Raw genomic sequence first — 26,406 nt, forward strand, 5'->3', positions numbered from 1 at the left:
GGTTAGGTTTAACATTTCCGGGAAAGTAGATTTCGGCTTTTAGTTTTATATCGTCTATTGGGATCTCTTATCCAAGCTCTAAAAGTTATGGCAATACCGCCTAATCGATTCTAAATAGTTAGGCCATACAAACTAGAAAGTTCATAATGGACGAGATAGGGTGATTCTTTGAAGTAACATACGGCCTTAAACCAATAGTTTTTTTTGTGTGTGATAGTAACATTTTTCTTTTGAAAATTACTTTTCAATAATATGGTGTATCACAAAAAAAGAGACATTACCTATAGAAGAATGCTGTGACTCAAAAAGTTCTCATTCTTTCTACTTGCTTAAAATCTTCAATAAAAGAACCAATCAGGTTTCTTGTTCTTTTTACTGGCTTAAAATTTGAAATAGCAACAATGCGTGAATACATCAAAGGGTACAAACAGGGAGGGCATTCGCAGTGCGACAAAGAGTTAATAATACTTAATAAAAGTAAAATTTTGCGTTCCGGGTCAGAGCAAATTACCGGCTGGAAAGACCGAAAATTAACTTCTTATTACATTTTGTATTAAATTTTTCTGAACACGGTTAACTACCATCTCTAACTTCGTTAAAATAATCAAAAAATTGGGGAAAACTGAGGCAAATGACCAATCTAATGAGTACAAGGAATATGAGCCCTTGTGCAAGAAACATGAGCTCATGTGTAGGGAATATGAGCCCTTGTAGATGGCACTAGTAAATAAACCATTCCAGGTTCACAGTTAATTCGTATTAAACTCGAAGTAAATACGAATGAAGTTGGAATATTCACATGGAATGTACCCAGGGTTATTCGAATTCCCTTTCTGGCATACGCGTAAGGAATAACGAAGTTGGCTTTTGAAAACGAAACAATTCAGGTCGCAAATTTAAACTGAAGAAATTAAAGCAAACTTTCTAACGCGGAAGTATAGCCTAGTAATCTTTCTTTTTCTCCGTAGTGGTACTTTTAATGCTGCTTACAATCATGTAAGAGGAATTAACATACACAAGATTTTGGTAACAACCTTGGTTTATTTCAGTCCTGGGTTATTTTCTGAAATTTGGAGAAAAACTAAGCAAAAATAGACGTGGAGCGAGACTCAAGTCAGGCCACACCGCAAAAAATCTTATTACGTGCTAATTGCTTTTTCATACTTACAAATTTGTAATAGTATATTACTGAGAACCAAAAAATTCAAATCCGAAGTTAAAATCAAGTGGGAGCACTGGAAAGATGCAGTAATATCCACAAAACCCGAATAGTTTTTACTTAAAGTTTCTCTTTGTAAACTCTTTTCAAGCGTCAAATATGTAGGTCCTTTATATTTATGTATCCTTTATATTTGTCAGCTTATTGCGGTAAGGATAAGAAATGGTTCTTTTCTAGTCGCATTTAACTGTCTTTCGCAGCAATCACATTAGCCAATACCAAACTAAAAATGAGAAAACCAGACAAAATAAATATTTGGACTTTAAGAAAAATAAATAACGGCCTCGCCCGTTTTCGAGAATTTATTTATTAGGGCACAGCAAATATCAGGGGTAGGGGAATATAAAAAAATATATACACGGAACTCCCCTCCTGCGAGTGTGCTTACCTACATCACTGCCATGTATTCACCATACACCAGGATTTGTCCATAATTTAGAGCCCATGTCTCAAGCATACGATAAATTATATCTGTGCAAAACCTCTGATTTATTCGGTTTTGGGTTTTGCCACACCTAATATTTAACAATGCTTCATTATTCAGCTTTCACAAGCCTTAACAAGCAATATTATTTTAGAATCAATTAAGGACACTTGAAGCTATTACGCTTTTAGTTGCAACATGTTAGTGTTTGACTTTGACTCACATCCCCAAACATAAAAAGAAATTTGTAATCACCTAACCTGTTATCTTAGCATCAAAATGGGAAATTCATTTCCGCTATCGAAGCTAAACCACTATATTCAAGTTAGCTAGGAAAACATCTGCTTAAAGGTTCAAACTGAGTGTAGGAATTGTTGAACGTGACTTTTGTAGAATAAATAAAGAGGCTTTGCCAACCCTAATATTTGCCAAATCTGCATTAATTTACTAAGTGGCAGGAACCAAACGTTACCACCTCGCTTTGCATCAAGGATCAAGAAGACTTCTTTAAACTGTGCTACAGAATCTGCAGCCAGTTACTCTGTAAAGTCAAGCCACTTTGCAGACCATCTGTGGCCAAACTCTAGAAGCCACCCCTCCCTATAGAGTAGAGGTCGTTTTTTGACAAGTTTCGCCAGTTCTTCTTGAAAGACTTTTCGAGTATAAGTTAAGGTATCTTTATCCATAGCTTGGGCATGTCTAATATGTATCAATGTTGCCTTATTTTACGACTCTTACAATTTGCAGGAACCAAGTGTTTCCAATTGGGTCGGATTCAAGAACCATGATACTTTTTTAAAACATGGCGCACGATCGGCTACCGGCTATTCTGCAAAGCTAAGCTATTGGGTTAACCTCTGCGGCCATATTTTCAGAGCCATAGTACTGATTTGAAGTTAATTTAACTGTTCCAGGATAAAAGTAGCACGGCTTAATAAAACTGCGAGGGAGGTATTGCGTTAGTTTCCATAAGACGTGGCTTCATAATTTCAAGCGGCTTTCGCTGATAGCAGTCACAAAATATTTCTTTAAATTACAGATATGGTGGATTTCAGCAATGGATATGTGGTCTCGAGGCGTTTTTAGTCTTGAGCAGAGGCGGTCAGACTCAAAGACACTCACTGAATTTAGATTTTACAGCTTTTAAGGATTTTTGCATCATTGAAGGAGAATGGTCCGGATTAAGGCCATATAAATGTGAAACTTCTCCGAAGACTGAATTCTTGGCAATGCTTAATGGGCTTGCAAAAGGATAAAAAAGCTATACATGCTTTTTGCATCCTTTGATGTATGCACAATTCGCAAGATGTATCTTCCCTAATTAAAGAGGTAAGTAAAGCACTCAACTCTCTTAGATGATTTCATTGACGCTCAATGAAAAGGGTACAGGAAGATTTACTAGGGCATAATTTGCTATGGGGTGGGAGTGGGAGACCCCAGTTTAACCCCATCCCACCCACACCTCCACATGAAATTTAGCGTCTTCAAAAATCATGTCAGAACTAAAATAGGTTTACATAATTAAAGCATCCACAGAAAAAGGTGAGTTTTCTTTCGTAGTCAGTTTTCAAACATGTCCCCCGCGTAATTAGCTATGTGACAGCCCCTTCCTCCGTCAGCCCCAGTTCGCCCCCCCCAGCATAAATTTAGCATGTTTAAAAATCTTGTCAACTAAGACAAACCTACATAATTAAAGCTTCAACAGAAAAAGATCCGTTTTCTTTAGTATATTTTTGCCTTGTGGTACTATATGGCTAATTTTTCCCTTTTCACTGTCATTTTCACTTCACTTGGGAAAATTGACTCCATCTTTGCCCCCCCCCCCCCAGGATTTAGACGACACTATGCGACTGATGATTTGCGATCATATATTTGATTTTCTCTGTACTCAAACCAATCGGATTATATATTTGTCTAAACAAGCATCTGCGTATATCTTGTGAGGAAGACATTCTCGTAATAAATTACGCAATTTTCCCGTTGGACGTATAAGGATATATTGAGACTTGATTTAGTTAAGCGTTTTAGTCCAAATTAATCCATCGAAGGTTATACACAAACTGTTCCTTAATATCATACTCGCAAAAGATGGCGTTGAATTATCTGCAGGTAAAATTGTCCGCGGTTCCACTCATCTACAACCAGCCCTGATATCTTAACATCAAATTAAGCAAAGAAGGAAATTCATTTCCGCTATCAAAATTACATCCCAGTAATTAAGTTGATTGAAGGTAGCTAGCGAAATATTTGGGTTTCCTTGACACAAATCACTGTAGAAACCAATTGCCAAAAAAAAGATGTCGAAAACGAGGAAGTCCATGACAATACCTAATACAAAATATTTATGAGGTGCTATTGACTTTCAGCTCTTTAAAAGCAGAAACCATGCGCCGTCATGAAGGCTTCCTTAAAGAGTGTTTTAAAGCAGAAGCTAATTAAAGGTTAATAGGTGTTAAAAGCATTGTCTGTAGTGGATGAACCTTTCTGAGAGGGCGAGCATATAGCCCTCCTAGGCATTATGAGGTGCTCAAAATGAAATACTATTAAGGACGCATGTAATGCCAAAAATGGAAAGTGGTGGATAAATACAAGACAAAACATTTAATAATCGAGGCAGACTATAAAAGAGCAAAAAGAGTTAGTCAAGCATTTTACCAAAGAGAAAGATTACTTTCCTTGGTAAAAAGTGTACATTGATTCTATTGGCTTAAATTTATGAAGTATATTAGTGAGTCAATCACATTATTTCTGGAAAGACAAATAAGTTCGCCTTTTCAAAACGAGATTGGTTCTAAATTATCATCTGTGAAGTGGCAGTAAAACTTCTCCCTTGGGTGACACTTATGCCACAAAAAAACGAACTCTGTTTGAGTCACAAGGTTTTTCACAAGTGAACTCTCTGTTGCTTTTTAATTTAATATATATTACTGGCACATTATCATCACCTTTTTTGAAAGTCTGACAGATAGAGGACGATAAAAAATAATACTAAGACTGTTCAAACATACAAAGCTCGTTACGGAGCTTCCCGCTTAAAATATAGTATACAACCGTAGATAAACTAAATACAAATTGGGAAAATGGAAATTTGTTCGAAATAGAAAAAAATGTGGGGCTTTTTAAGTCGCTTGGTTGCTTGGGAGTTGGTAGAGTAAAACCAAGTCAAAACAAGTTAGGTACATTAATTTTCAAAGGATGAGAATCTAGAAGCAGCTTCAATATAAAGGAGCCGATCATTATTAGAATTAACATTTATTTACAGAAAAGACATAAGCATTCCATAATTTAATTTATAAATGATGGCGATTTTGACCAAAAGCCAAAATCTATTTAAGAAAATGTGTTATTTGCAGCCGAATGATTTAAATAATATTTTATTTTCTTACCTTATAAAAGGTAAGAAAAGAGTAGGAAGAGTGAATGAGTTTGGTTTATGATGAAAGATTGTGTGACGCTGCTCAAGCCACAATAGTGGTTTAATAAAACGTCATACGTTCTTACCATTTCTACTTTTGTTGATATTGTCATTTTAAAAAATGTGGTAAGTGCCAGTTAAGTATGATGTAATTATTAGTTGAAAATAAAAGTCATCTCATCTCATCTCATCAAAATTGCCAGTTTTATAGAAATTAAAACTGGTTAAATGCTACTTAATGTCACTGTAGTAAGCTTGAGCTTTAGGTAAGAAGTTAATACGCAAATAGTTTTTTTTTTAGGTTTATGAGAAAATTTAATTTCAATCGCGTATTAGGCCCAATTTCCAGTGGTTTTGTACATTTAAGGGTGCCTCCAAGCCCAATCCGGTTCTATTTCTATATTTCAGAGACTGCCTCTATGCTTCAAGTGGGCATAAACCAAGCTAATGCGCAATCATTTGGATAATCCCCGAAGATTTGTTCTTAGGAGGACAAGGGCATGAGTGTGGGGAACAGGGGGCATATTGGATCGTCCTTGATTTTCGTAGAATTTATGTAAAATACCAAAAAGGAGAAAACAATTTCTGGAATGGGGTTATCAAAAAAATAGATAAAACCGAATTAACCTAATTGAAAACCAGGTATTTCAGTCGATTACTCAATTCTAAAAATTGTTTTTTTTTTATCCTCTGCCTTAAAAGTTCAAAATTTTAGAGACTTTTCTTTTCTTATATATGTGACGGAAATGCAGTAGACTTCTCACAAAAGATTTCAAAGAAGCTTAGGTTAGAATTAAACTAGCTTTGAACGAAAAAAAGACACTGAAACAACTAAACTACTAGGCAAAATGAAAATGGCACAATCCATCACCTTCAACATCAATATCTAACCTGCCTGAAACAATAAATACAAAAGCCTGTTTTTCTCCACATCGCAACTAAACGCATCCATATTCAATAGTAAACTAACCACAACCCACCAAATAAGAAGTTTGCGTGTTAATATTTGTTATTATGTTAAATAATTTTTAATGAAATTTACTTCTTGTAGGAATTCGGCTTCCCCCAGTACTAGTTCTTTCACGGTTTGAGGAATCACAACTTCCTTCTGATAAAGTTTCCGTTTGAGATGGACTAGTAACTCTACTTTCGTCGTTCTTACCTAGAAGACGAGGTTCACCATGCTTAAAAAAGACTCTTGGAGCAAAAATACCTAATCAATTAGGATTACTAGAACTACTAACAACTTCGAGGGATCGCGCACTTTCCACCACCCAGTGTACTTCTCAGAGCACCAAAAGTTGCGGGCATGTGCCACCCTTGGCAGAACTGGGTGGCACACCTGACGCTATAAGATTTACACCAAAAGATGTGTTTAAAACAACTTAATAGGAAAAAAGACAAACCCATTGAAAACTTTTCTTTATTCATCATTAATGAAAGAGCATTTAGGAAGTTTTCTAAAAAGTCTCTAAAATTTGTGCAGAACTGCCCACTTGGTGCAGTTCTGCACCAAGTGTACTTGGTGCAGAACTGCACAACTTCGAGGGATCGCCCACTTTCCACCACCTAGTGTACTTCTCAGAGCACCGAGTGGTGGGCAGTTCTGCATATGGAACACTTTCGCCGCGTTTGGCACGTGCCACCTGGTGTACGTGATTCTGAAAGCCGGCGACCCCTCGAGCTATCGCAGCAAAAAGCCGCTGAGGCCAATAGAGCACAAAGTCATGTTAGTTTCTTGGCTATAATTACCTAATATGTCGCCAATCCTTGTCAGGAATCGCATTTTATTCCTTGTCTCGTTTTCCAGTATACTTCTGCGCAAAATGGTGTAAACTTAATGTTTTTCGTGTGGGTAAATTTGGGGTATTTATGAAAAAAATTGTGAGAATGGAATTTATGATAAACAGAGGGATTTTGGAGTGAACGAAATGCATTTTTATAATTTTTTATTGATTTTAGTTCCACCGTAGAGAGGGTTACCGAACGGTCCTTTCGCCACTTGGTGTAAATCTTATAGCGTCAGGTGTGCCACCCAGTTCTGCCAAAGGTGGCACATTGCCCGCAACACTTGGCAAAGTTCCACCATGCTTGACATTAAGGCCGTATCCAGGGGTGGGGATAACCCGGTTTGAACCCCCCCCCCGAAAAGTTTTGTGTGACTCGAAAAAACGTAACAAAAATGGACATAAACAAATTTTGTAGGCGTTTATTGAGTTTTTTGATGTACCCCCCAAAAAAAATTAGTAACCCCCCCCCCCGAACAAAAATCCTGGATGGGCTTCTGCTTGACATACGCCACCTGGTGTACGTGATTTCCAAAAGTCGGTGGCCTCTGGGGGAGGGGGGTTTATGGTGGAAGGGCACCCTGAAAAACGGCTGGGAAGATGTTTATACTTGGCAGTAGAATGCCCCAAAACAAAATCTGTTCAGTTTTTAATTGCTCAAATTTAAGGGTTGATTGATACACGTAATAAAGATTGTGAATTTGTTTGTTTTGAAGTGAAGTAGGTACATTAGTATAGTTATTAGTTTAGAATTTAAAGACGTTGGCACAACTGAAAGGAGAAAAGGTGGGATTAAACCAAAGTCACAACTCCTCGAGAGAGCAGGTCTTGCGACAGGGAGCTCTAAATCGCGACCCCAGAGTTTGCAGGCGCGACAGAAGTTATAATTTATAATTTACACCATATATATATATATATATATATATATATATATATATATATATATATATATATATATATATATATATATATATATATATATATATATATATATATATATATATATATATATATATATATATATATATATGATCCCTAATAATGCTAAATATTTGAAATCTTCAAGGAAAAAGCACCGAATTTTATGAGAAAACTGTTGTTTTTATATAATTATTGTGAGTTTTAGTTGTTTTCTAATTTTCTATTGCAAGAAAGTGAGTAAAAACCCTCCTCACATATAGGATTACTTCAAAATTTTCACATTATTTCTAGCTTTTTAAAATTTCACAAATGTCGAAGCTTTAAAAAAACTTGGTGTGTAATGAAGGGAAAGTCCCCAATCTGTCATTTCGCTGGCTCTCAAGCATGCTTGCAATAAAGAACCGCATTTAAGAAGCTGTTAAGTTACAGGGTATATAAGTTAGAATGTTACAATGTTAAAGGACCAAATATGAATACATTATTATTAAAATACAAATTTATAGTTTGAAACTACATAACTTTAGTATATATTGTATTTCGAATTCGTACGGATCGTAAAAAGAAAATACAACAGTATCTATACTGATAAATATGACTTCATTAAGATTGAGACTAAGTCAATCGATTTGGTTTCTCAAAAGCTCATATGGTACATGAGATTCAAAGCAACAAAAAATACATATAGTGTGATTTTATTTTGGAGAGCCAAGCTTATACGACGCACTTTATGCGTAGCCACTTTTAGGCTTGAAAACACAAATGAAGCTTGTCATTATTTAAAAAAGATTAGCATCAAATAAATTGGTTAGATGCGGTTAAAAAATGAGGAATCAATTAAAATCACATAAAGTAAAAAACCATCAAGGCCATGACAAGAGGTAAAAACAGTCACGTGGGTTAGTTTGGCAAAGCATTCAAAAAACCTAATTTTACTTGAATCATCTATCAATGAAGATGCATCACCCTTCTCTTCAAACACTGTGGAGGGATGGGAGATACCCTCGCGGTCTCTCAATGGGCTTGATCTTCCTCTAGCTCCACTAGGACTTTCACGCCCTAAAAAGAATCTCTTTTGAATGCTGTCGGCTCCCACACAGAGGGCAAAAACTTATTAATGAATAGCGAATGTATCACTGTGCGCTTTCCCAAATGCCCTATTCACAATGAGATGTTACTAATTACCAAGATTTAGCAAGCGCTAATTTAAGTTAATCAGAATTCTTCATAGGGCTTTTCAGCCAACCAGAAAATTCGCTAGTTAAATTCGCTTCGCTAGCGAAATCTTGGTATCAGTAAAATTTATTTGTAGATGGGGCATAAAAAAGGATTGCTGGTGGTCAGTTTAGCTAGCAAAGACTTTCAATATTATAAAGGATAGGTTATATAATAATGAGTTAAGGAGCACTGCCCTCCCAAAGGTCTGCATTTCCTAGTCAATTTCAGGAAAAATTTCATCTCGAAGCATAAGAAGTAACCCCGCGATTACAAAACACAAACAAATTGAATGATAAGCTAATCGTTTTTAACCACAGCATGTTTACACTTTCACATTCGGTACTTTAGACAAAAACCTTTAGAGGAAGTTGAACAACAATAGTGTCCTCAAAAAAAGATGACACGTCTGGATAGTATAAAATTGGGTATAAGTTTGCTCTCTTAAGATGAAGGAAATTCAAATTAAGCCCGCCCCCTCCTCCCAGGGGAACTATTTAAGGTTACCCAAACACCTTAACTGAATCAGGTTGTCTAGACCCAATAACTATTTGCTTACAAAATATTGCAATTAAAGTCGAAAGTGAGCTACCCCACTCCTCTGCCAAAAAAAAACAACCATTAAATAAAACAAGCTATGCCCATTTTTTTTTTTTTTTTTTTTTTTTGGTAATTCAAAACATTTTATATATTGAACCCCCCAAGCTTATTGGGCCTACAACAAGAATTGCTTAAGAATTTTAATTAAGTTCTCCCACCTTAAATAAAACTCAATTTCAAGCTTTGAGAGGAAGCAAACTAGCCCTTTTTTGCTGGCCATGCTTTGACAATAAAAACAGCCCAAGTTTGAGGTAGGTTTTTCTCTTTTTTCTAAAGGACAATGACATTTGAAACACCTAGCTCGAAAAGTGGTCACACTTTTCATTCCCATGTATGCAATACTAAGCTACTTACCAAATAGTATGAGTAACTCATATTGAGTTACTGAGCAGGTTCTTTTTCTGTGTCTTTCCGAGTTTGCGTCCTCAGACAACTTTGCACTGAATAAACAAGTGACCTACTGAAGTTATAGACACGAAAAAGAAATAACTGAAAAAGGAAAAGAAAAGGGGGAAATGTTGATACCTAGTTACAGAGCTGTAATTGAGCTTTTAGAGCGTTCATAATATATGCTTCATCGCTTTGTAACCCCATTGAACGATTTGGTTAAGAATGAGCGGAAATGGTAAATTGAGCTAAATTTTTATTGATTAAATTATTATGCTAAGTTAAATTTTGAAGTTCTTGTGTAGATTTCTTCAAATAATTAAGTGCAAAAGAAAGAAGTACAGTATTTCCTAAGTATCGTATAACTAGCGAAAAGGGCCACTATCGCCAGTCTTTTCGCAACGAAAAAGCGGATATTGATATTTTTATATTACCTCCTACCACTCGCTAGGGCCTTCGACCCTCACAGCTAACAATCCCTCCACTAAATAGTACTATAGGAATATTTACCAGAATATTTATATCCTGCATATTTTAGCCTAGTATCGATTTACGCTCCATAGGTGGAACGTTTACCCAAAACGGAATATATTTTCAAGTTCTGTTGTACTTTCTACAGATAAAAAAAATGCACAACGTCGACCCTGCACTTAAAAGTCTGATACTCAACCAGCTGAGCTAGTTGAGCATATTATGTTAGTTTTACAGCTCAGTTTTACTATATATAAAAATAAACGGGTTTTCTCTTTGGCTGGTGTTTACGGACATAACAAACTACTATATAGGACATATTTTTGACATATTGCTTCTTTAATAGCATTTTTCTGAAGGGTCTGGGGGCTCACGGCTTGGAATCACTTTGCCCAATCAGTGCTATAGAGTCCAAATTAAAATGAAAACTATACCTACCGAAACTCACAGATTGAACACAGCGTTACTTTAAAATTTGCCGCATAGCCTACAGATAAATTTAGAAGGCACATGTTTTGCTTCCTCAGATATATATATATATATATATATATATATATATATATATATATATATATATATATATATATATATATATATATATATATATATATATATATATATCAGTGATCTTTTTCCACTTTACTTCTAAGCTAAATTTAGTGATTAAAATTTATCTCTCCTTTCAACAGATCGTGCAAGGCTATATATAAAATTAAAGAAAATTGGATTTATGAGGAAGAAAGATCCCACTGTCAACCACCTTTAATCAGAATCTTTATCCACCTGCCCGCATATTTAGTCTAGTATCCATTTACACTCCACGAATGAAAATTTTACCCCCCAAAAAATATATGTTCAGTTTCTGTAGTCTACTTTCTAACGAACCAAAAAAAAAAGCACAACGTCGAGACCCTAAGGTTAAGAGTGTGATGCTGTAAGTAGATACCTATCTAAAGGTCCCACGAGAACACCGTGCTGCCATCTACAATTTAGTGTAACGCTGACAGTACATAATTTATGGTTTTTGTCAGTGAGAATGAAAAAACAGGATTTTCCTCATTTGAAAAAACAGGATTTTTCTCACTTTGATGGATGTTTCTTGGATGGTTATGAGTGTTGGTCAATTTATTTGTTGTTTTTCATGGATGTCAAAATCAATTTATGTCTGTTTTTATGGGTTTTTTCAATGAGAATGACAAAAACAGGATTTTTCTCACTGTGACGGACGTTTCTCGGATAGTTATGAGTGTCGGTCAATTTATTTGTTGTTTTTCATGGATTTCAACAGCAATTTATGTCTGTTTTATAGTTTTTGTCAGTGAGATTGAAAAAACGGGAGTTTTCTCACTTTGATGGATGTTTCTTGGAGAATTGTTCTCGGGTGAAGTTTAGTAATGTCTGTCAGATGGTTTCAAGGTTGACTAATGTCTTTGGAGTTTGTCCAGGAGAAATTGTTTCCGGGGAAGTTTATTAATGTCTGACAGATGATGTCAAGGTTGATTGATTTGTCACGAAAGGGGAATTATCACCGGGCGAATGTTTTGATCTTAGAGATGAAGACATTAGCGCGTGAATGGGTTTCCTAATAATTTCAAATGTGACCGCACAGGGATGCCAAAAACAAAAGGAACATGCAGAAATTACGTTTAGGGGTTGTTTGGACGAAACTGTTTTAGACCTTTTAGGGAATTATTTGGGCTAAACAGGTAGAGACATTTTAAAAGAGGATTTTAGAAGAGGTTTTAGAAGAGGATTTGAGGGGGAAACTATATTGTCATTATAATACACAAGTTCGATTTGAACAGTGTCGTGAGGTCCCCTACTCCAACCCCAAAAGGCTCCGAAACCCCAAACCCCACGCCCCAGGAAGCCCCCTGTATCCAAACGTCCCCCCGGCGCCCAAAATACCACCTGGCCCCCAAGGGCCCCCGGACCCCAAAGAACCCCCCCCCCCCGGGTCCCCAAAGAGTCCCCTCCCCATTTTTTAATACTTTTTTAAGGCTTTATTATATCTTTTCAGAACAAGTTATTTTCTTAATGTCTATCCTAAACCCATTTTACAAGTTGAATTACCCATCCTTCTCACCCACAACTTTACTTTACGACTTTTTTGCACATCCCAAGATCAAGTAATACTTTTCAAAAGGCATTTCAGAACAAGTTCTTTTCTTAGTGACCGTCCTAAACCCATTTTACAAGTTGAAGTACCCATCCTTTTCACAAAAAATTTTACTTTGCAGCTTTTTGAATACTCCAAATCAAAGCAAAACATTTCAAAAGGAATTTCAGAACAAGTTATTTTCTTAATATCCTTCCTTAACCCTATTTTACAAATTGAAGTACTCATCCTTTTAACACACAACTTTACTTTACAGCTTTTCTGAATGCTCTAACACCAAGCAATACTTTTCAACAGGCATTTCAGAACAATTTCTTTTCTTAATGTCCTTCCTAAACCCATTTTACAAGTTGAAGTACCCATCCTTTTCACCCACAACTTTATTATACTGCCTTTTTTAATGCTCCAACACCAAGCAATACTTTTCAAAGGGCATTTCAGAACAAGTTATTTTCTTAATGTCATTCCTAAACCAATTTTAAGAGTTAAAGTACTCATCTTTTTCACCCACAACTTTACTTTACAACTTTTTGAATGCCCCAACACCAAGCAATACTTTTCAAATGGCATTTCACAATAAGTTCTTTATTTAATGTACCTCCTAAACCTATTTTACAAATTGAAGAACCCATCCATTTCACCACAACTTTACTTTACAGCTTTTTAGATACTTCAACACCAAGCAATACTTTTCAAAAGGCATTTCAGAGCAAGTTATTTTCATAATGTCCATCCTAAACCCATTTTACAAATTGAAGTACCCATCCTTTTCACCCACAACTTTACTATACTGCTTCTTGAATACCCCAACACCCAGCAATACTTTTCAAACGGCTTTATTATATCTTTTCAGAATAAGTTCTTTACGTAATGTCCTTCCTAAACCAATTTTACAAGTTGAAGTACTCATCTTTCCCCCACAACTTTACTATAAGGCTTTTCGAATACCCTAACATCAAGCAATACTTTTCAAAAGGCTTTATTATATCTTTTCAGGACAAGTTCTTTATGTAATTTTCTTCCTAAGCCCATTTTACAAGTTGAAGTACTTATCTGTTTCCCCACAACTTTACTTTACGACTTTTTTGCACACCCCAAGATCAAGCAATACTTTTCAAAGGCTTTATTATATCTTTTCAGAATAAGTTCATTTCTTAATATGCTTCTTAAACCAATTTTACAAGTTGAAGTAGTTATCTTTTTCACCACTTTTTTGCACACCCAAACATCAAGCAATACTTTCCAAAAGGCTTTATTATATCTTTTCAGAATAAGTTTTTTTTTCTTAATGTCCTTCATAAACCAATTTTACAAGTTGAAGTAGTTATCTTTTTCACCACAACTTTACTTTGCCACTTTTTTGCACACCCCAAGATCAAGCAATACTTTTCAAAAGGTTTCGTTATATCTTTTCAGAACAAGTTCTTTTCTTAATATGCTTCTTAAACCAATTTTACAAATTCTAAATTTATCTGTAGTAGATAGAAAAAGCCATACAATAGTTGCGAATATTTTCCCGGAAGATAAAAAGTTCTAGTTCAATTTAAAATTTTCTCAATGAAGTGAAGAAAAGTTCAAGTTCTCTTCTGAATTTTACCAAAGAACACAATTCAATTCTAATTTCACCAGAGAAAAATTTTCTCAACGAAGAGAAGAAAAGTTCAAGTTCTTTTCTGAATTTTACCAAAGAATACTCTACAATTCTAATTTCTCCAGAGAAAATAAAAATCTTCCACTTCAGTTTTAAGTTCCCCAAAGACATAAAGAAATTTAAAGTTTTATTCTAAATTTTTCCGTAGTAAATAGAAAAAGCTATACCATAGTTGTGAATATTTTCCCAGAAGATAAAAAGTTCTACTTCAATTTTCAATTTTCTCAACGAAGTGAAGAAAAGTTCAAGTTCTCTTCTGAATTTTCTCAATGAAAAAGAAATAAGTTATTGATCATTTCTATTTTTCCAAATAATATAAAAATTTTCCGCTTCAGTTCAGATCTGTCTCAAAGGGATGAAAAATTTAAAATACTGTTCCAAATTTTTCACAGAAGATAAAAAAGTTCAAGTTCTCTTCTTAATTTTACCAAAGAATACAATTAAATTCTAATTTCTCCAGAGAAAATAAAAATCTTCCACTTAAGTTCTATATTTCACAAAGACAAAAAGAAATTTAAAGTTCTATTCTAAATTATTCGGTGGAATATAGAAAAAGTAATACCATAGTTGCGAATATTTTCCCAGAAGATAAAAAGTTCTAGTTCAATTTAAAATTTTCTCAACGAAATGAAAAAAAGTTCAAGTTCTCTTCTGAATTTTACCCAAGAACACAATTCAATTCTAATTTCTCCAGAGAAAATAAAAATCTTCCACTTCAGTTCTTTATTTCACAAAGACATAAAAAAATTTAAAGTTCAATTCTAAATTTTTCGGTGGAAGATAGAATAAGTAATATAATACTTAGGAATATTTTAACGGAAGATAAAAGTTCTAGTTCAATTTAAAATTTCCTCAATGAAGTTAAGAGAAGTTAAGGTTCTCTTCTGAACTTTAGCAAGTAACACACTTCGATTGTAATTTCTCCAGAGAATAAAAATCTTCCAATTCAGTTGTATATTTACCAAAGACATACAGAAATTTAAATTTAAATTCTAAAGTTTTCGGTGGAAGATGGAAAAAACAATACCATTCATATGAGGATTTTCACGGAAGATAAAAAGTTCTAGTTCAATTTTAAATTTTCTCAACAAAGTAATGAAGAGTTCAAGCTCTCTACTGAATTTTCTTTATGAGAAAGAAATAAGTTATTGATCATTTCTATTTTTCCAAATAATATAAAACATTTTCCACTTCAGTTCAGATCTGTCTCAAAGGGATGAAAAATTTAAAATACTGTTCCAAATTTTTCACATAAGATAAAAAAGTTCAAGTTCTCTTCTGAATTTTACCAAAGAACACAATTCAATTCTAATTTCTCCAGAGAAAATAAAAATCTTCCACTTCAGTTCTATATTTCACAAAGACAAAAAGAAATTTAAAGTTCAATTCTAAATTTTTCGGTGGAAGATAGAAAAAGTAATACCATACTTGTGAATATTTTCCCAGAAGATAAAAAGTTCTAGTTCAATTTAAAATTTTCTCAACGAAGTGAAGAAAAGTTCAAGTTCTCTTCTGAATTTTACCAAAGAACACAATTCAATTCTAATTTCTCCAGAGAAAATAAAAATCTTCCACTTCAGTTCTTTATTTCACAAAGACATAAAGAAATTTAAAGTTCAATTCTAAATATTTTGGTGGAATATAGAATAAGTAATACCATACTTGGGAATATTTTCCCGGAAGATAAAAAGTTTTATTTCAATTTCAAATTTTCTCAATGAAGTGAAGAGAAGTTCAAGTTCTCTTCTGAATTTCAACAAAGAAAACACTTCAATTCCAATTTCTCCAGAGAAAATAAAAATCTTCCAATTCAGTTCTTTATTTCACAAAGACATAAAGAAATTTAAAGTTCAATTCTAAATTTTTCGGTGGAAGATAGAAAAGTAATACCATACTTGTGAATATTTTCCCGGAAGATAAAAAGTTCTAGTTCAATTTAAAATTTTCTCAACGAAGGGAAGAAAAGTTCAAGTTCTCTTCTGAACTTTACCAAAGAGCACACTTCAATTCTAATTTCTCCAGAGAAAATAAAAATCTTCCACTTCAGTTTTAAGTTCTTCAAAAAAATAAAGAAATTTAAAGTTCTATTCTAAATTTTTAGATGGAAGATAGAAAAAGTAATACTATGATTGTGATTATTTTCCATGAAGATCAAAAGTTTCACATTATTTATAATTTTTCTTAAATTCAGTTCTGATTTTTCTCAAAGAGATGAAAAATTTAAAGTTCTGTTCCAAATTTTTCATAGAAGATAGAAAAAGTTATACATTGATTGTGAATCTTCGACATGAAGATAAGGAACTCCACTTTAGCTCTGAGTTTTCTCGAAGAAGTACAAAATTTTCAACTTTTCTTCTGTATTTTCTTAAAGAAGAGAAAAAAGTTAGCTCAATTCTGAATTTTACCAATGAAAATGAAAAAACCTTCCACTTCAGTTCTTAATTTCTCAAAGACAAAAAATTTAAAGTTCAGTTCTAAATTTTTCTGTAGAAGATAGGAAAAGTTATACTATGATTGTGATTATTTTCCAGTGAAGATAAAACGTTTCACTTTAATTCTAATTTTCTTAAATTCAGTTCTGATTTTTTGCAAAGAGATGAAAAATTTAAAGTTCTGTTCCAGATTTTTCATAGAAGATAGAAAAAGTTATACATTGATTGTGAATATTCGACATGAAGCTAAGGAGCACCACTTTATTTCTGAGTTTTCTCGAAGAAGTGCAAAATGTTCAAGTTCTCCTCTGAATTTTCTTAAAGAAGAGATAAAAGTTAGCTCAATTCTGAATTTTAAAAAATGAAAATGAAAAAAGCTTCCACTTCAGTTCTTAATTTCTCAAAGACATAAAAAATTTAAAGTTCACTTCTTAATTTTTTCGTAGATGATAGGAAAAGTTATACTATGATTGTGATTATTTTCCAGTGAAGATAAAAAGTTTCTATTTAATTCTAAATTTACTTAAATAGAGTTCCGATTTTTCTCAAAGAGATGAAAAAATTTAAAGTTCTGTTCCAAGTTTTTTATAGAAGGTAGAAAAAGTTATACATTGATCGTGAATATTCACCAGGATGATAAAAATTTCTACTTTAATTCTAAATTTTCTCAATGAAGTGCAAAATGTTCAAGTTCTCTTCTAATTTTTCCAAGAAAATAAAATGAAAATGAAAAAAGCTTCCACTTCACTTCTTAATTTCTCAGACATAAAAAATTTAAAGTTCAGTTCTAAATTTTTCCGTAGAAGATAGGAAAAGTTATACTATGATTGTGATTATTTTCCAGTGAAGACAAAAAGTTTTACTTTAATTCTAAATTTTCTTAAATACAGTTCCGATTTTTCTCAGAGATGAAAAAATTTAAAGTTCTGTTCCATGTTTTTCATAGAAGATAGAAAAAGTTATACATTGATCGTGAATATTCACCATGAAGATAAAAATTTCCAAGTTAATTCTAAATTTTCTCAATGAAGTGCAAAATGTTCAAGTTCTCTTCTGAATTTTTCCAAGAAAATAAAAAGGTTCCACTTCAGTTCTGGTTTTTTCTCAAAGAGATGAAAAATTTACAAGTTCTATTGTAATTTTAAATTAAATTTTAGCTCCTTTGTCGTATGGATTTACCCATCAAATTTTTAAATTAGAAAATGAGTGACTCCTTCTATTATTAAAGATAATCGTTCAAACTCGTTCATCTAACCCCAAAAACAATAGGGTAGTTATAAATAAATATTAATAAATAAATAGAAACATTTCTACATGTTTAAGCTAGGTTAGGTTAACTTATCATGAGGGCTCATGATTAGTTAACCTAACATTTTCCGGCGAGTATGGTTAGGTTAGTTTAAGCTAGATTAAGTTAGGTTAGATTAGGTTAGGTTAAGTTAGGTTTAGCCTACGTACGCTTCACTTAGGTTAGGTTAGGTGAGAGACAAGCAAAAATTTAGGTGTATGGTTAGGTTAGGTTAGGTTAGATTAAGATAGGTTAGGTTAAGTTAGGTTAGTCTAGGTTAGCCTACGTACGCGCGCGTACGTAGGCTAGCCTAACCTAACTTAACCTAACCTAATCATACACTTAACTTTTTGCATGTCTCTCACCTAACCTAACCTAAGTGAAGCGTACGTAGGCTAACCTAACCTAACTTAACCTAACCTACTCGAACCTACCTTAATCTAGCCTAACCTAGCCATACTCACTGGAAAAGGTTAGGTTAACTTAACATGAGTGCTCATGATAAGTTAAACTAACCTAGCCTAACTTAAACATGTAGATATGTTTCTATTTATTTATTAATATTCATTTATACCTAACCTAACCTATTGTTTTGGAGGTTAGATGAACGAGTTTGAACGATTGTCTTTAATAATAGAACGAGTTACTCATTTTCTAATTTAAAAATTTGAGGGGTAAATCCATACGACAAAGGAGCTAAAATTTAATTTAAAATTACAATAGAACTTTAAATTTTTCATCTCTTTGAGAAAAAACAGAACTGAAGTGGAACCTTTTTATTTTCTTGGAAATATTAGAAGAGAACTTGAACATTTTGCACTTCATTGAGAAAATTTAGAATTAAAGTGGAAATTTTTATCTTCATGGTGAATATTCACGATCAATGTATAACTTCCATACTCGCCGGAAAAGGTTAGGTTAACTTATCATGAGCGCTCATGATAAGTTAACCTAAACTAAATTAAAAATTTATAAATGTTTATATTTATTTATTAATATTTATTTATACCTAACCTATTGTTTTGGAGGTTAGATGAACGAGTTTGAACGATTGTCTTTAATAATAGAACGAGTCACTCATTTTCTAATTTAAAAATTTGAGGGGTAAATCCATACGACAAAGGAGCTAAAATTTAATTTAAAATTAGAATAGAACTTTAAATTTTTCATCTCTTTGAGAAAAAACCAGAACTGAAGTGGAACCTTTTTATTTTCTTGGAAAAATTAGAAGAGAACTTGAACATTTTGCACTTCATTGAGAAAATTTAGAATTAAAGTGGAAATTTTTATCTTCATGGTGAATATTCACGATCAATGTATAAATTCTTCTATCTTCTATGAAAAACTTGGAACAGAACTTTAAATTTTTTCATCTCTTTGAGAAAAATCGGAACTGTAATTAAGAAAATTTAGAATTAAAGTGAAACTTTTTATCCTCACTGGAAAATAATCACAATCATAGTATAACTTTTCCTATCTTTTACGGAAAAATTTAGAACTGAACTTTAAATTTTTTATGTCTGAGAAATTAAGAAGTGAAGTGGAAGCTTTTTTCATTTTCATTTTATTTTCTTGGAAAAATTAGAAGAGAACTTGAACATTTTGCACTTCATTGAGAAAATTTAGAATTAAAGTAAAAATTTTTATCTTCATGGTGAATATTCACGATCAATGTATAACTTTTTCTATCTTCTATGAAAAATTTGAAACATAACTTAAAATTTTTTCATCTCTTTGAGAAAAATCGGAACTGTATTCAAGAAAATTTAGAATTAAATAGAAACTTTTTATCTTCACTGGAAAATAATCACAATCATAGTATAACTTTTCCTATCTTCTACGGAAAAATTTAGAACTGAACTTTAAATTTTTTATGTCTTTGAGAAATTAAGAAGTGAAGTGGAAGCTTTTTTCATTTTCATTGGTAAAATTCAGAATTTAATAAACTTTTTGTCTCTTCTTTAAGAAAATTCAGAAGAGAGCTTGAACATTTTGCACTTCTTCGAGAAAACTCAGAATTAAAGTGGTGCTCCTTATCTTCATGTCGAATATTCACAATCAATGTATAACTTTTTCTATCTTCTATGAAAAATCTGGAACAGAACTTTAAATTTTTCATCTCTTTGCAAAAAATCAGAACTGAATTTAAGAAAATTAGAATTAAAGTGAAACGTTTTATCTTCACTGGAAAATAATCACAATCATAGTATAACTTTTCCTATCTTCTACGGAAAAGTTTAGAACTGAACTATAAATTTTTTATGTCTTTGAGAAATTAAGAACTGAAGTGGAAGGTTTTTTCATTTTCATTGGTAAAATTCAGAATTGAGCTAACTTTTTTCTCTTCTTTAAGAAAATTCAGAAGAGAACTTGAACATTTTGCACTTCTTCGAGAAAACTCAGAATTAAAGTAGAGTTCCTTATCTTCATGTTGAATATTCACAATCAATGTATAACTTTTTCTATCTTCTATGAAAAATTTGGAACAGAACTTTAAATTTTTCATCTCTTTGAGAAAAATCAGAACTGAATTTAGGAAAAATTATAAATAAAGTAAAACTTTTGATCTTCATGGAAAAAAATAAAAATCATAGTATTACTTTTTCTATCTTCCATCTAAAAATTTAGAATAGAACTTTAAATTTCTTTATTTCTTTGGGGAACTTAAAACTGAAGTGGAAGATTTTCATTTTCTCTGGAGAAATTAGAATTGAAGTGTGTTCTTTGGTAAAGTTCAGAAGAGAACTTGAACTTTTCTTTACTTCGTTTTGAAAATTTTAAATTGAAGTAGAACTTTTTATCTTCCGGGAAAATATTCACAAGTATGGTATTACTTTTTCTATCTTCTACCGAAAAATTTAGAATTGAACTTTAAATTTCTTTGTCTTTGTGAAATAAAGAACTGAAGTGGAAGATTTTTATTTTCTCTGGTGAAATTAGAATTGAAGTGTGTTCTTTGGTAAAATTCAGAAGAGAACTTGAACTTTTCTTCACTTCATTGAGAAAATTTTAAATTGAAATAAAACTTTTTATCTTCCGGGAAAATATTCACAAGTTTGGTATTACTTTTTCGATCTTCCACCGAAAACTTTAGAATTGAACTTTAAATTCCTTTATGTCTTGGTGAACTTAAAACTGACGTGGAAGCTTTTTATTTTCTCTAGAGAAATTAGAATTGAAGTATGTTCTTTGGTAAAATTCAGAAGAGAACTTGAAGTTTTCTTCACTTCGTTGAGAAAATTTTAAATTGAACTAGAACTTTTTATCTTCTGGGAAAATATTCACAAGTATGGTATTACTTTTTCTATCTTGCACCGAAAAATTTAGAATTGAACTTTAAATTTCCTTTTGTCTTTGTGAAATAAAGAACTGAAGTGGAAGATTTTTATTTTCTCTGGAGAAATTAGATTTGAATTGTGTTCTTTGGTAAAATTCAGAAGAGAACTTGAACTTTTTTATCTTATGTGAAAAATTTGGAATAGTATTTTAAATTTTTCATCCCTTTGAGACAGATCTGAACTGAAGTGGAAAATTTTTATATTATTTGGAAAAATGGAAATGATCAATAACTAATTTCTTTTTCATACAGAAAATTCAGAAGAGAACTTGAACTTTTCTTCACTTCATTGAGAAAATTTAAAATTGAACTAGAACTTTTTATCTTCCGTGAAAATATTCACAAGTATGCTATTGTTTTCTCTATCTACCACCGAAAAATTTATAATTGAAATTTAAAATTATTTATGTCTTTGGGAAATAAAAAACTGAAGAGGAAGATTTTTATTTTCTCTGGAGAAATTAGAATTGAAGTGTGTTCTCTGGTAAAATTCAGTAGAGAACTTGAACTTTCCTTCTCTTCGTTGAGAAAATTTTAAATTGAACTAGAACTTTTTATCTTCCGTGAAAATATTCACAAGTATGGTATTAATTTTTCTATCTTCCACCGAAAAATTTAGAATTGAACCTTAAATTTCTTTACGTCTTTGTGAAATAGAGAACTGAAGTGGAAAATTTTTGTTTTCTCTGGAGAAATTAGAATTGAATTGTGTTCGTTGGTAAAATTCCGAAGAGAACTTGAACTTTTTTTATCTTCTGTGAAAAATTTGGAACAGAATTTTAAATTTTTCATCCCTTTGAGACAGATCTGAACTGAAGTGGAAAATTTTTATATTATTTGGAAAAATAGAAATGATCTATAACTTATTTCTTTTTCATTGAGAAAATTCAGAAGAGAACTTTAACTTTCCTTCACTTCGTTGAGAAAATTAAAAATTGAAGTAGAACTTTTTATCTTCTGGGAAAATATTCACAACTATGGTATAGCTTTTTCTATTTACTACGGAAAAATTTAGAATAGAACTTTAAATTTCTTTATGTCTTTGGGGATCTTAAAACTGAAGTGGAAGATTTTTATTTTCTCTGGAGAAATTAGAATTGTAGTGTGTTCTTTGGTAAAATTCAGAAGAGAACTTGAACTTTTCTTCTCTTCGTTGAGAAAATTTTTCTCTGGTGAAATTAGAATTGAATTGTGTTCTTTGGTAAAATTCAGAAGAGAACTTGAACTTTTCTTCACTTCATTGAGAAAATTTTAAATTGAACTAGAACTTTTTATCTTCCGGGAAAATATTCGCAACTATTGTATGGCTTTTTCTATCTACTACAGATAAATTTGGAATTTGTAAAATTGGTTTAAGAAGCATATTAAGAAAAGAACTTGTTCTGAAAAGATATAATAAAACCTTTTGAAAAGTATTGCTTGATCTTGGGGTGTGCAAAAAAGTCGCAAAGTAAATTTGTGGTGAAAAAGATGACTACTTCAGCTTGTAAAATTGGTTTATGAAGGACATTAAGAAAAAAAACTTATTCTGAAAAGATATAATAAAGCCTTTTGGAAAGTATTGCTTGATGTTTGGGTGTGCAAAAAAGTCGTAAGGTAAAGTTGTGGGTAAAAAGATAAGTACTTCAACTTGTAAAATGGGTTTAGGAAGAAAATTACGTAAAGAACTTGTTCTGAAAAGATATAATAAAGCCTTTTGAAAAGTATTGCTTGATGTTGGGGTATTTGAAAAGCCTTATAGTAAAGTTGTGGGGGGAAAGATGAGTACTTCAACTTGTAAAATTGGTTTAGGAAGGACATTACGTAAAAAACTTATTCTGAAAAGATATAATAAAGCCTTTTGGAAAGTAATGCTGGGTGTTGGAGCATTCAAAAAGCTGTAAAGTAAAGTTGTGTGTAAAAAGGATGGGTACTTCAATTTGTAAAATGGGTTTAGGAGGGACATTAAGAAAGGAATTTGTTGTGAAATGCATTGAAAAGTATTGCTGGGTGTTGGGGCATTCAAGAAGCAGTATAGTAAAGTTGTGGGTGAAAAGGATGGGTACTTCAACTTGTAAAATGGGTTTAGGATGGACATTATGAAAATAAATTGCTCTGAAATGCCTTTTGAAAAGTATTGCTTGGTGTTGAGGTATCTAAAAAGCTGTAAAGTAAAGTTGTGGTGAAATGGATGGGTTCTTCAATTTGTAAAATGGGTTTAGGAAGGACATTAAGAAAAGAACTTGTTCTGAAATGCCTGTTGAAAAGTATTGCTTGGTGTTGGAGCATTCAAAAAAGCTGTAAAGTAAAGTTGTGGGTGAAAATGATGGGTACTTCAACTTGTAAAATGAGTTTAGGAAGGTCACTAAGAAAAGAACTTGTTTTGAAATGCCTTTTGAAAAGTATTACTTGATCTTGGGATGTGCAAAAAAGTCGTTAAGTAAAGTTGTGGGTGAGAAAAGTTGTGGGTGAGAAGGATGGGTACTTCAACTTGTAAAATGGGCTTAGGATGGACATTAAGAAAATAACTTGTTCTGAAAAGATATAATAAAGCCTTAAAAAAGTATTAAAAAATAGGGAGGGGACTCTTTGGGGCCCGGGGTCTTTTGGGGGTCCGGGGGGCCCTTGGGGGCCGGGTGGTCCTTTGAGCGCCGGGGGGACATTTGAGGACGGGGGGGTTCCTTGGGGGTGGGATTAGGGGTAGCGGGGCCCTTTGGGGTTGGGGTAGGGGACCTCACGACACTGTTCAAATGGAACTTCTGTATTATAACGACCACAGAGTTTTACCCTCAAATCCTCTTCTAAAATCATCTTTTAAAATGTCTCTAACTGTTTTGCCCAAATAATTCCCTAAAATGTCTAAAACGGTTTCGCCCAAATAACCCCTAAACGTAATTTCTGCGTGTTCCTTTTGTTTTTGACATCCCTGCGCTGTCACATTTGAAATTACTAGGAAACCCTTTCCCGCGTTAATCCTTGACATCATCTGTCAGACATTAATAAACTTCACCCGGAATCAATTTCTCCTGGACAAACTTCAAAGACATTAATCAACCTTGACATCATCTGTCAGACATTAATAAACTTCACCCGGAAACAATTCTCCTGGACAAACTCCAAAGACATTAATCAACCTTGACATCATCTGTCAGACATTAATAAACTTTACCCGAAAACAATTCTCTAAGAAACATCCATCAAAGTGAGAAAAATACCGTTTTTCCATTCTCACTGACAAAAACTATAAAACAGACATAAATTAATGTTGACATCCATGAAAAACAACAAATAAATTGACCAACACACATAACCGTCCAAGAAACATCCATAAAAGTGAGAAAAATCCTGTTTTTTCATTCTCAGTGAAAAAACCCATAAAAACAGACATAAATTGCTTTTGACATTCATGAAAAACAACAAATAAATTAACCAACACTCATAACCGCCCATAAAACATCAATAAAAGTGAGAAAAATCCTGTTTTTCAAATGAGGAAAATTTTGTTTTTTAATTCTCAGTGACAAAAACCGTAAATTATGTAATGTCAGCGTTATACTAAATTGTAGATGGCAGCAGGGTGTTCTCGTGGGACCTTTAGATAGGTATCTACTGCTGTACCAGCTGAGCTAGCCGGCGTTATTTTGTTGGTTTTACACCTCAGTTTTATCGTATGTTAAAATAAACGGGTTTTCGCGGTGGCTGGAGTTTACGGACATAGCCAATCATCATACAGGACACATTTTCGACATCTTGTTTCATTTCTAGCACTTCTTTTTTTCTCTTTTTTTGTCATTATGCTCCAAAAACAGAAAACATCAAAATGGCTCTGACCTTATTTAAAGGTCCATTATGAGCTCACGGAAAGAACATCAGAATCTTGTTTTTGTCAGTATCTCTCAGTTGTGTTTGTTGAAAAAAAAAGAATTCAACCTAAGGTCACTTTTCTCTAGCACAGTGTTTCAAACATAAAGGAAAAAAGAAGATGAAAACATAGCACTTCAAAATAAATCGAGCGAAATCAAGACAAATTTCTCGACATAATGTATTGAACTGGAGAAAAAACATTGACAGGCGCTGCAAGCATAGGTGGCCTTAGACTGCAGGATATTGGCAATCAGCCAGAGTCCTGATCTGGCCCCGACCATACGAACAAACATTTAAAATGTTCAACCGTCAAAGAGAAAAGCCCTCAGAGAGGTTCTAACTCTATATTCATATTACTGAAATCCAATCCTATGAAATCCAGTACCTTCTTGGGAAACCTTTACTGTCACAAACTGCATTAACAAGGTGAAGGCTAAAACAATAAAAAAAAAAAAAAAAAATTAAAAACAGATTTAAAGAGATGGAATTTCCAATCTCCAGGAGGGACCCAAGCCTGGTTAAGGCAACGACAACCAGAATGTTTTTACCGGTTCGACTTCTGAGTCAACTATAATAGACGTCTAGAAGTAAGCAATATGCTTTCACTTATTCAAAGAACCTCTGGTATCATTACATTATTCTTAATTATAATAACTATATAAAAAAATAATAGTTTTGGCAAGGCTGGCCAAAAATCATGGAGCTAATGTCCGAGATTTCACATCTGAAATCGAAACCAGTTGTATCGAGTAAAAGTGTTAGATTTCATCTTCCCTAATACAGTCATGTGGGTGAAATTGACAAGATCAGAAAAAGTAGTATTTTCTAGTGCCAAGAAAATGTGGCAATGTTCTCTTGTTTAGTATTTGAGTATGAAGAATAAAGGCTCTCTTTCAATTGTGAAAACATCGAAGGATCCGGGCGAAAAACAACCCTGATTCTCTAAGGAATCTTTTTCGCGTTTTCTAATTAACAATTGCCTAATCCAGGGACATAATCAGGGATGGTGACTCAGGACCCCGGCCGCCTCCAAAATCCTCAATTTTCCGGATATCTAGGCAATTCTTATACGAATTATCAAATAAGATAATTTTTTATATTATTCTCATGGGCATAAATACTTCCTTTATTTCTAATTCAACCTATTTCACTGATTTCTGCGTAAAAAGTTATTGACGACGTTTAACCAAACTTGGTGCAACAATTTCTACGTCAACATTGGAAAAATCAATTTATCTCTTTTTTGTTGTTTATGTTATCAAATATTTTTCAACCTTATAAGATTATTAAAACTTGGAAG

General features: G+C 32.9%; 1 protein-coding gene across 5 annotated transcripts in view; it reads right to left on the minus strand.

Moving 5' to 3' along the window:
- LOC148950714 (echinoderm microtubule-associated protein-like 2) overlaps nt 1–26,406 on the minus strand; it is a 193,721-nt gene that overhangs the window by 80,120 nt on the left and 87,195 nt on the right. For 2 of the 5 annotated variants that reach the window (XM_089092588.1, XM_089092589.1), the window contains 2 exons: nt 8,700–8,822; nt 6,101–6,220 (listed from right to left, as the gene is read on the minus strand). The exons of 1 other annotated variant lie outside the window; for it this stretch is intronic. In XM_089092588.1, coding sequence (XP_088948714.1) covers nt 6,101–6,220; nt 8,700–8,822 — 243 coding nt within the window. The remainder of the gene's footprint in view (nt 1–6,100; nt 6,221–8,699; nt 8,823–26,406) is intronic. 2 more of the 5 variants (XM_089092591.1, XM_089092590.1) reach the window with 2 other exon arrangements.

The sequence above is a fragment of the Artemia sp. Qi Xiang Cuo genome, chromosome 7, assembly GCF_049724085.1.
Source record: "Artemia sp. Qi Xiang Cuo chromosome 7, ASM4972408v1, whole genome shotgun sequence".
NCBI lineage: Eukaryota > Metazoa > Arthropoda > Branchiopoda > Anostraca > Artemiidae > Artemia > Artemia sp. Qi Xiang Cuo.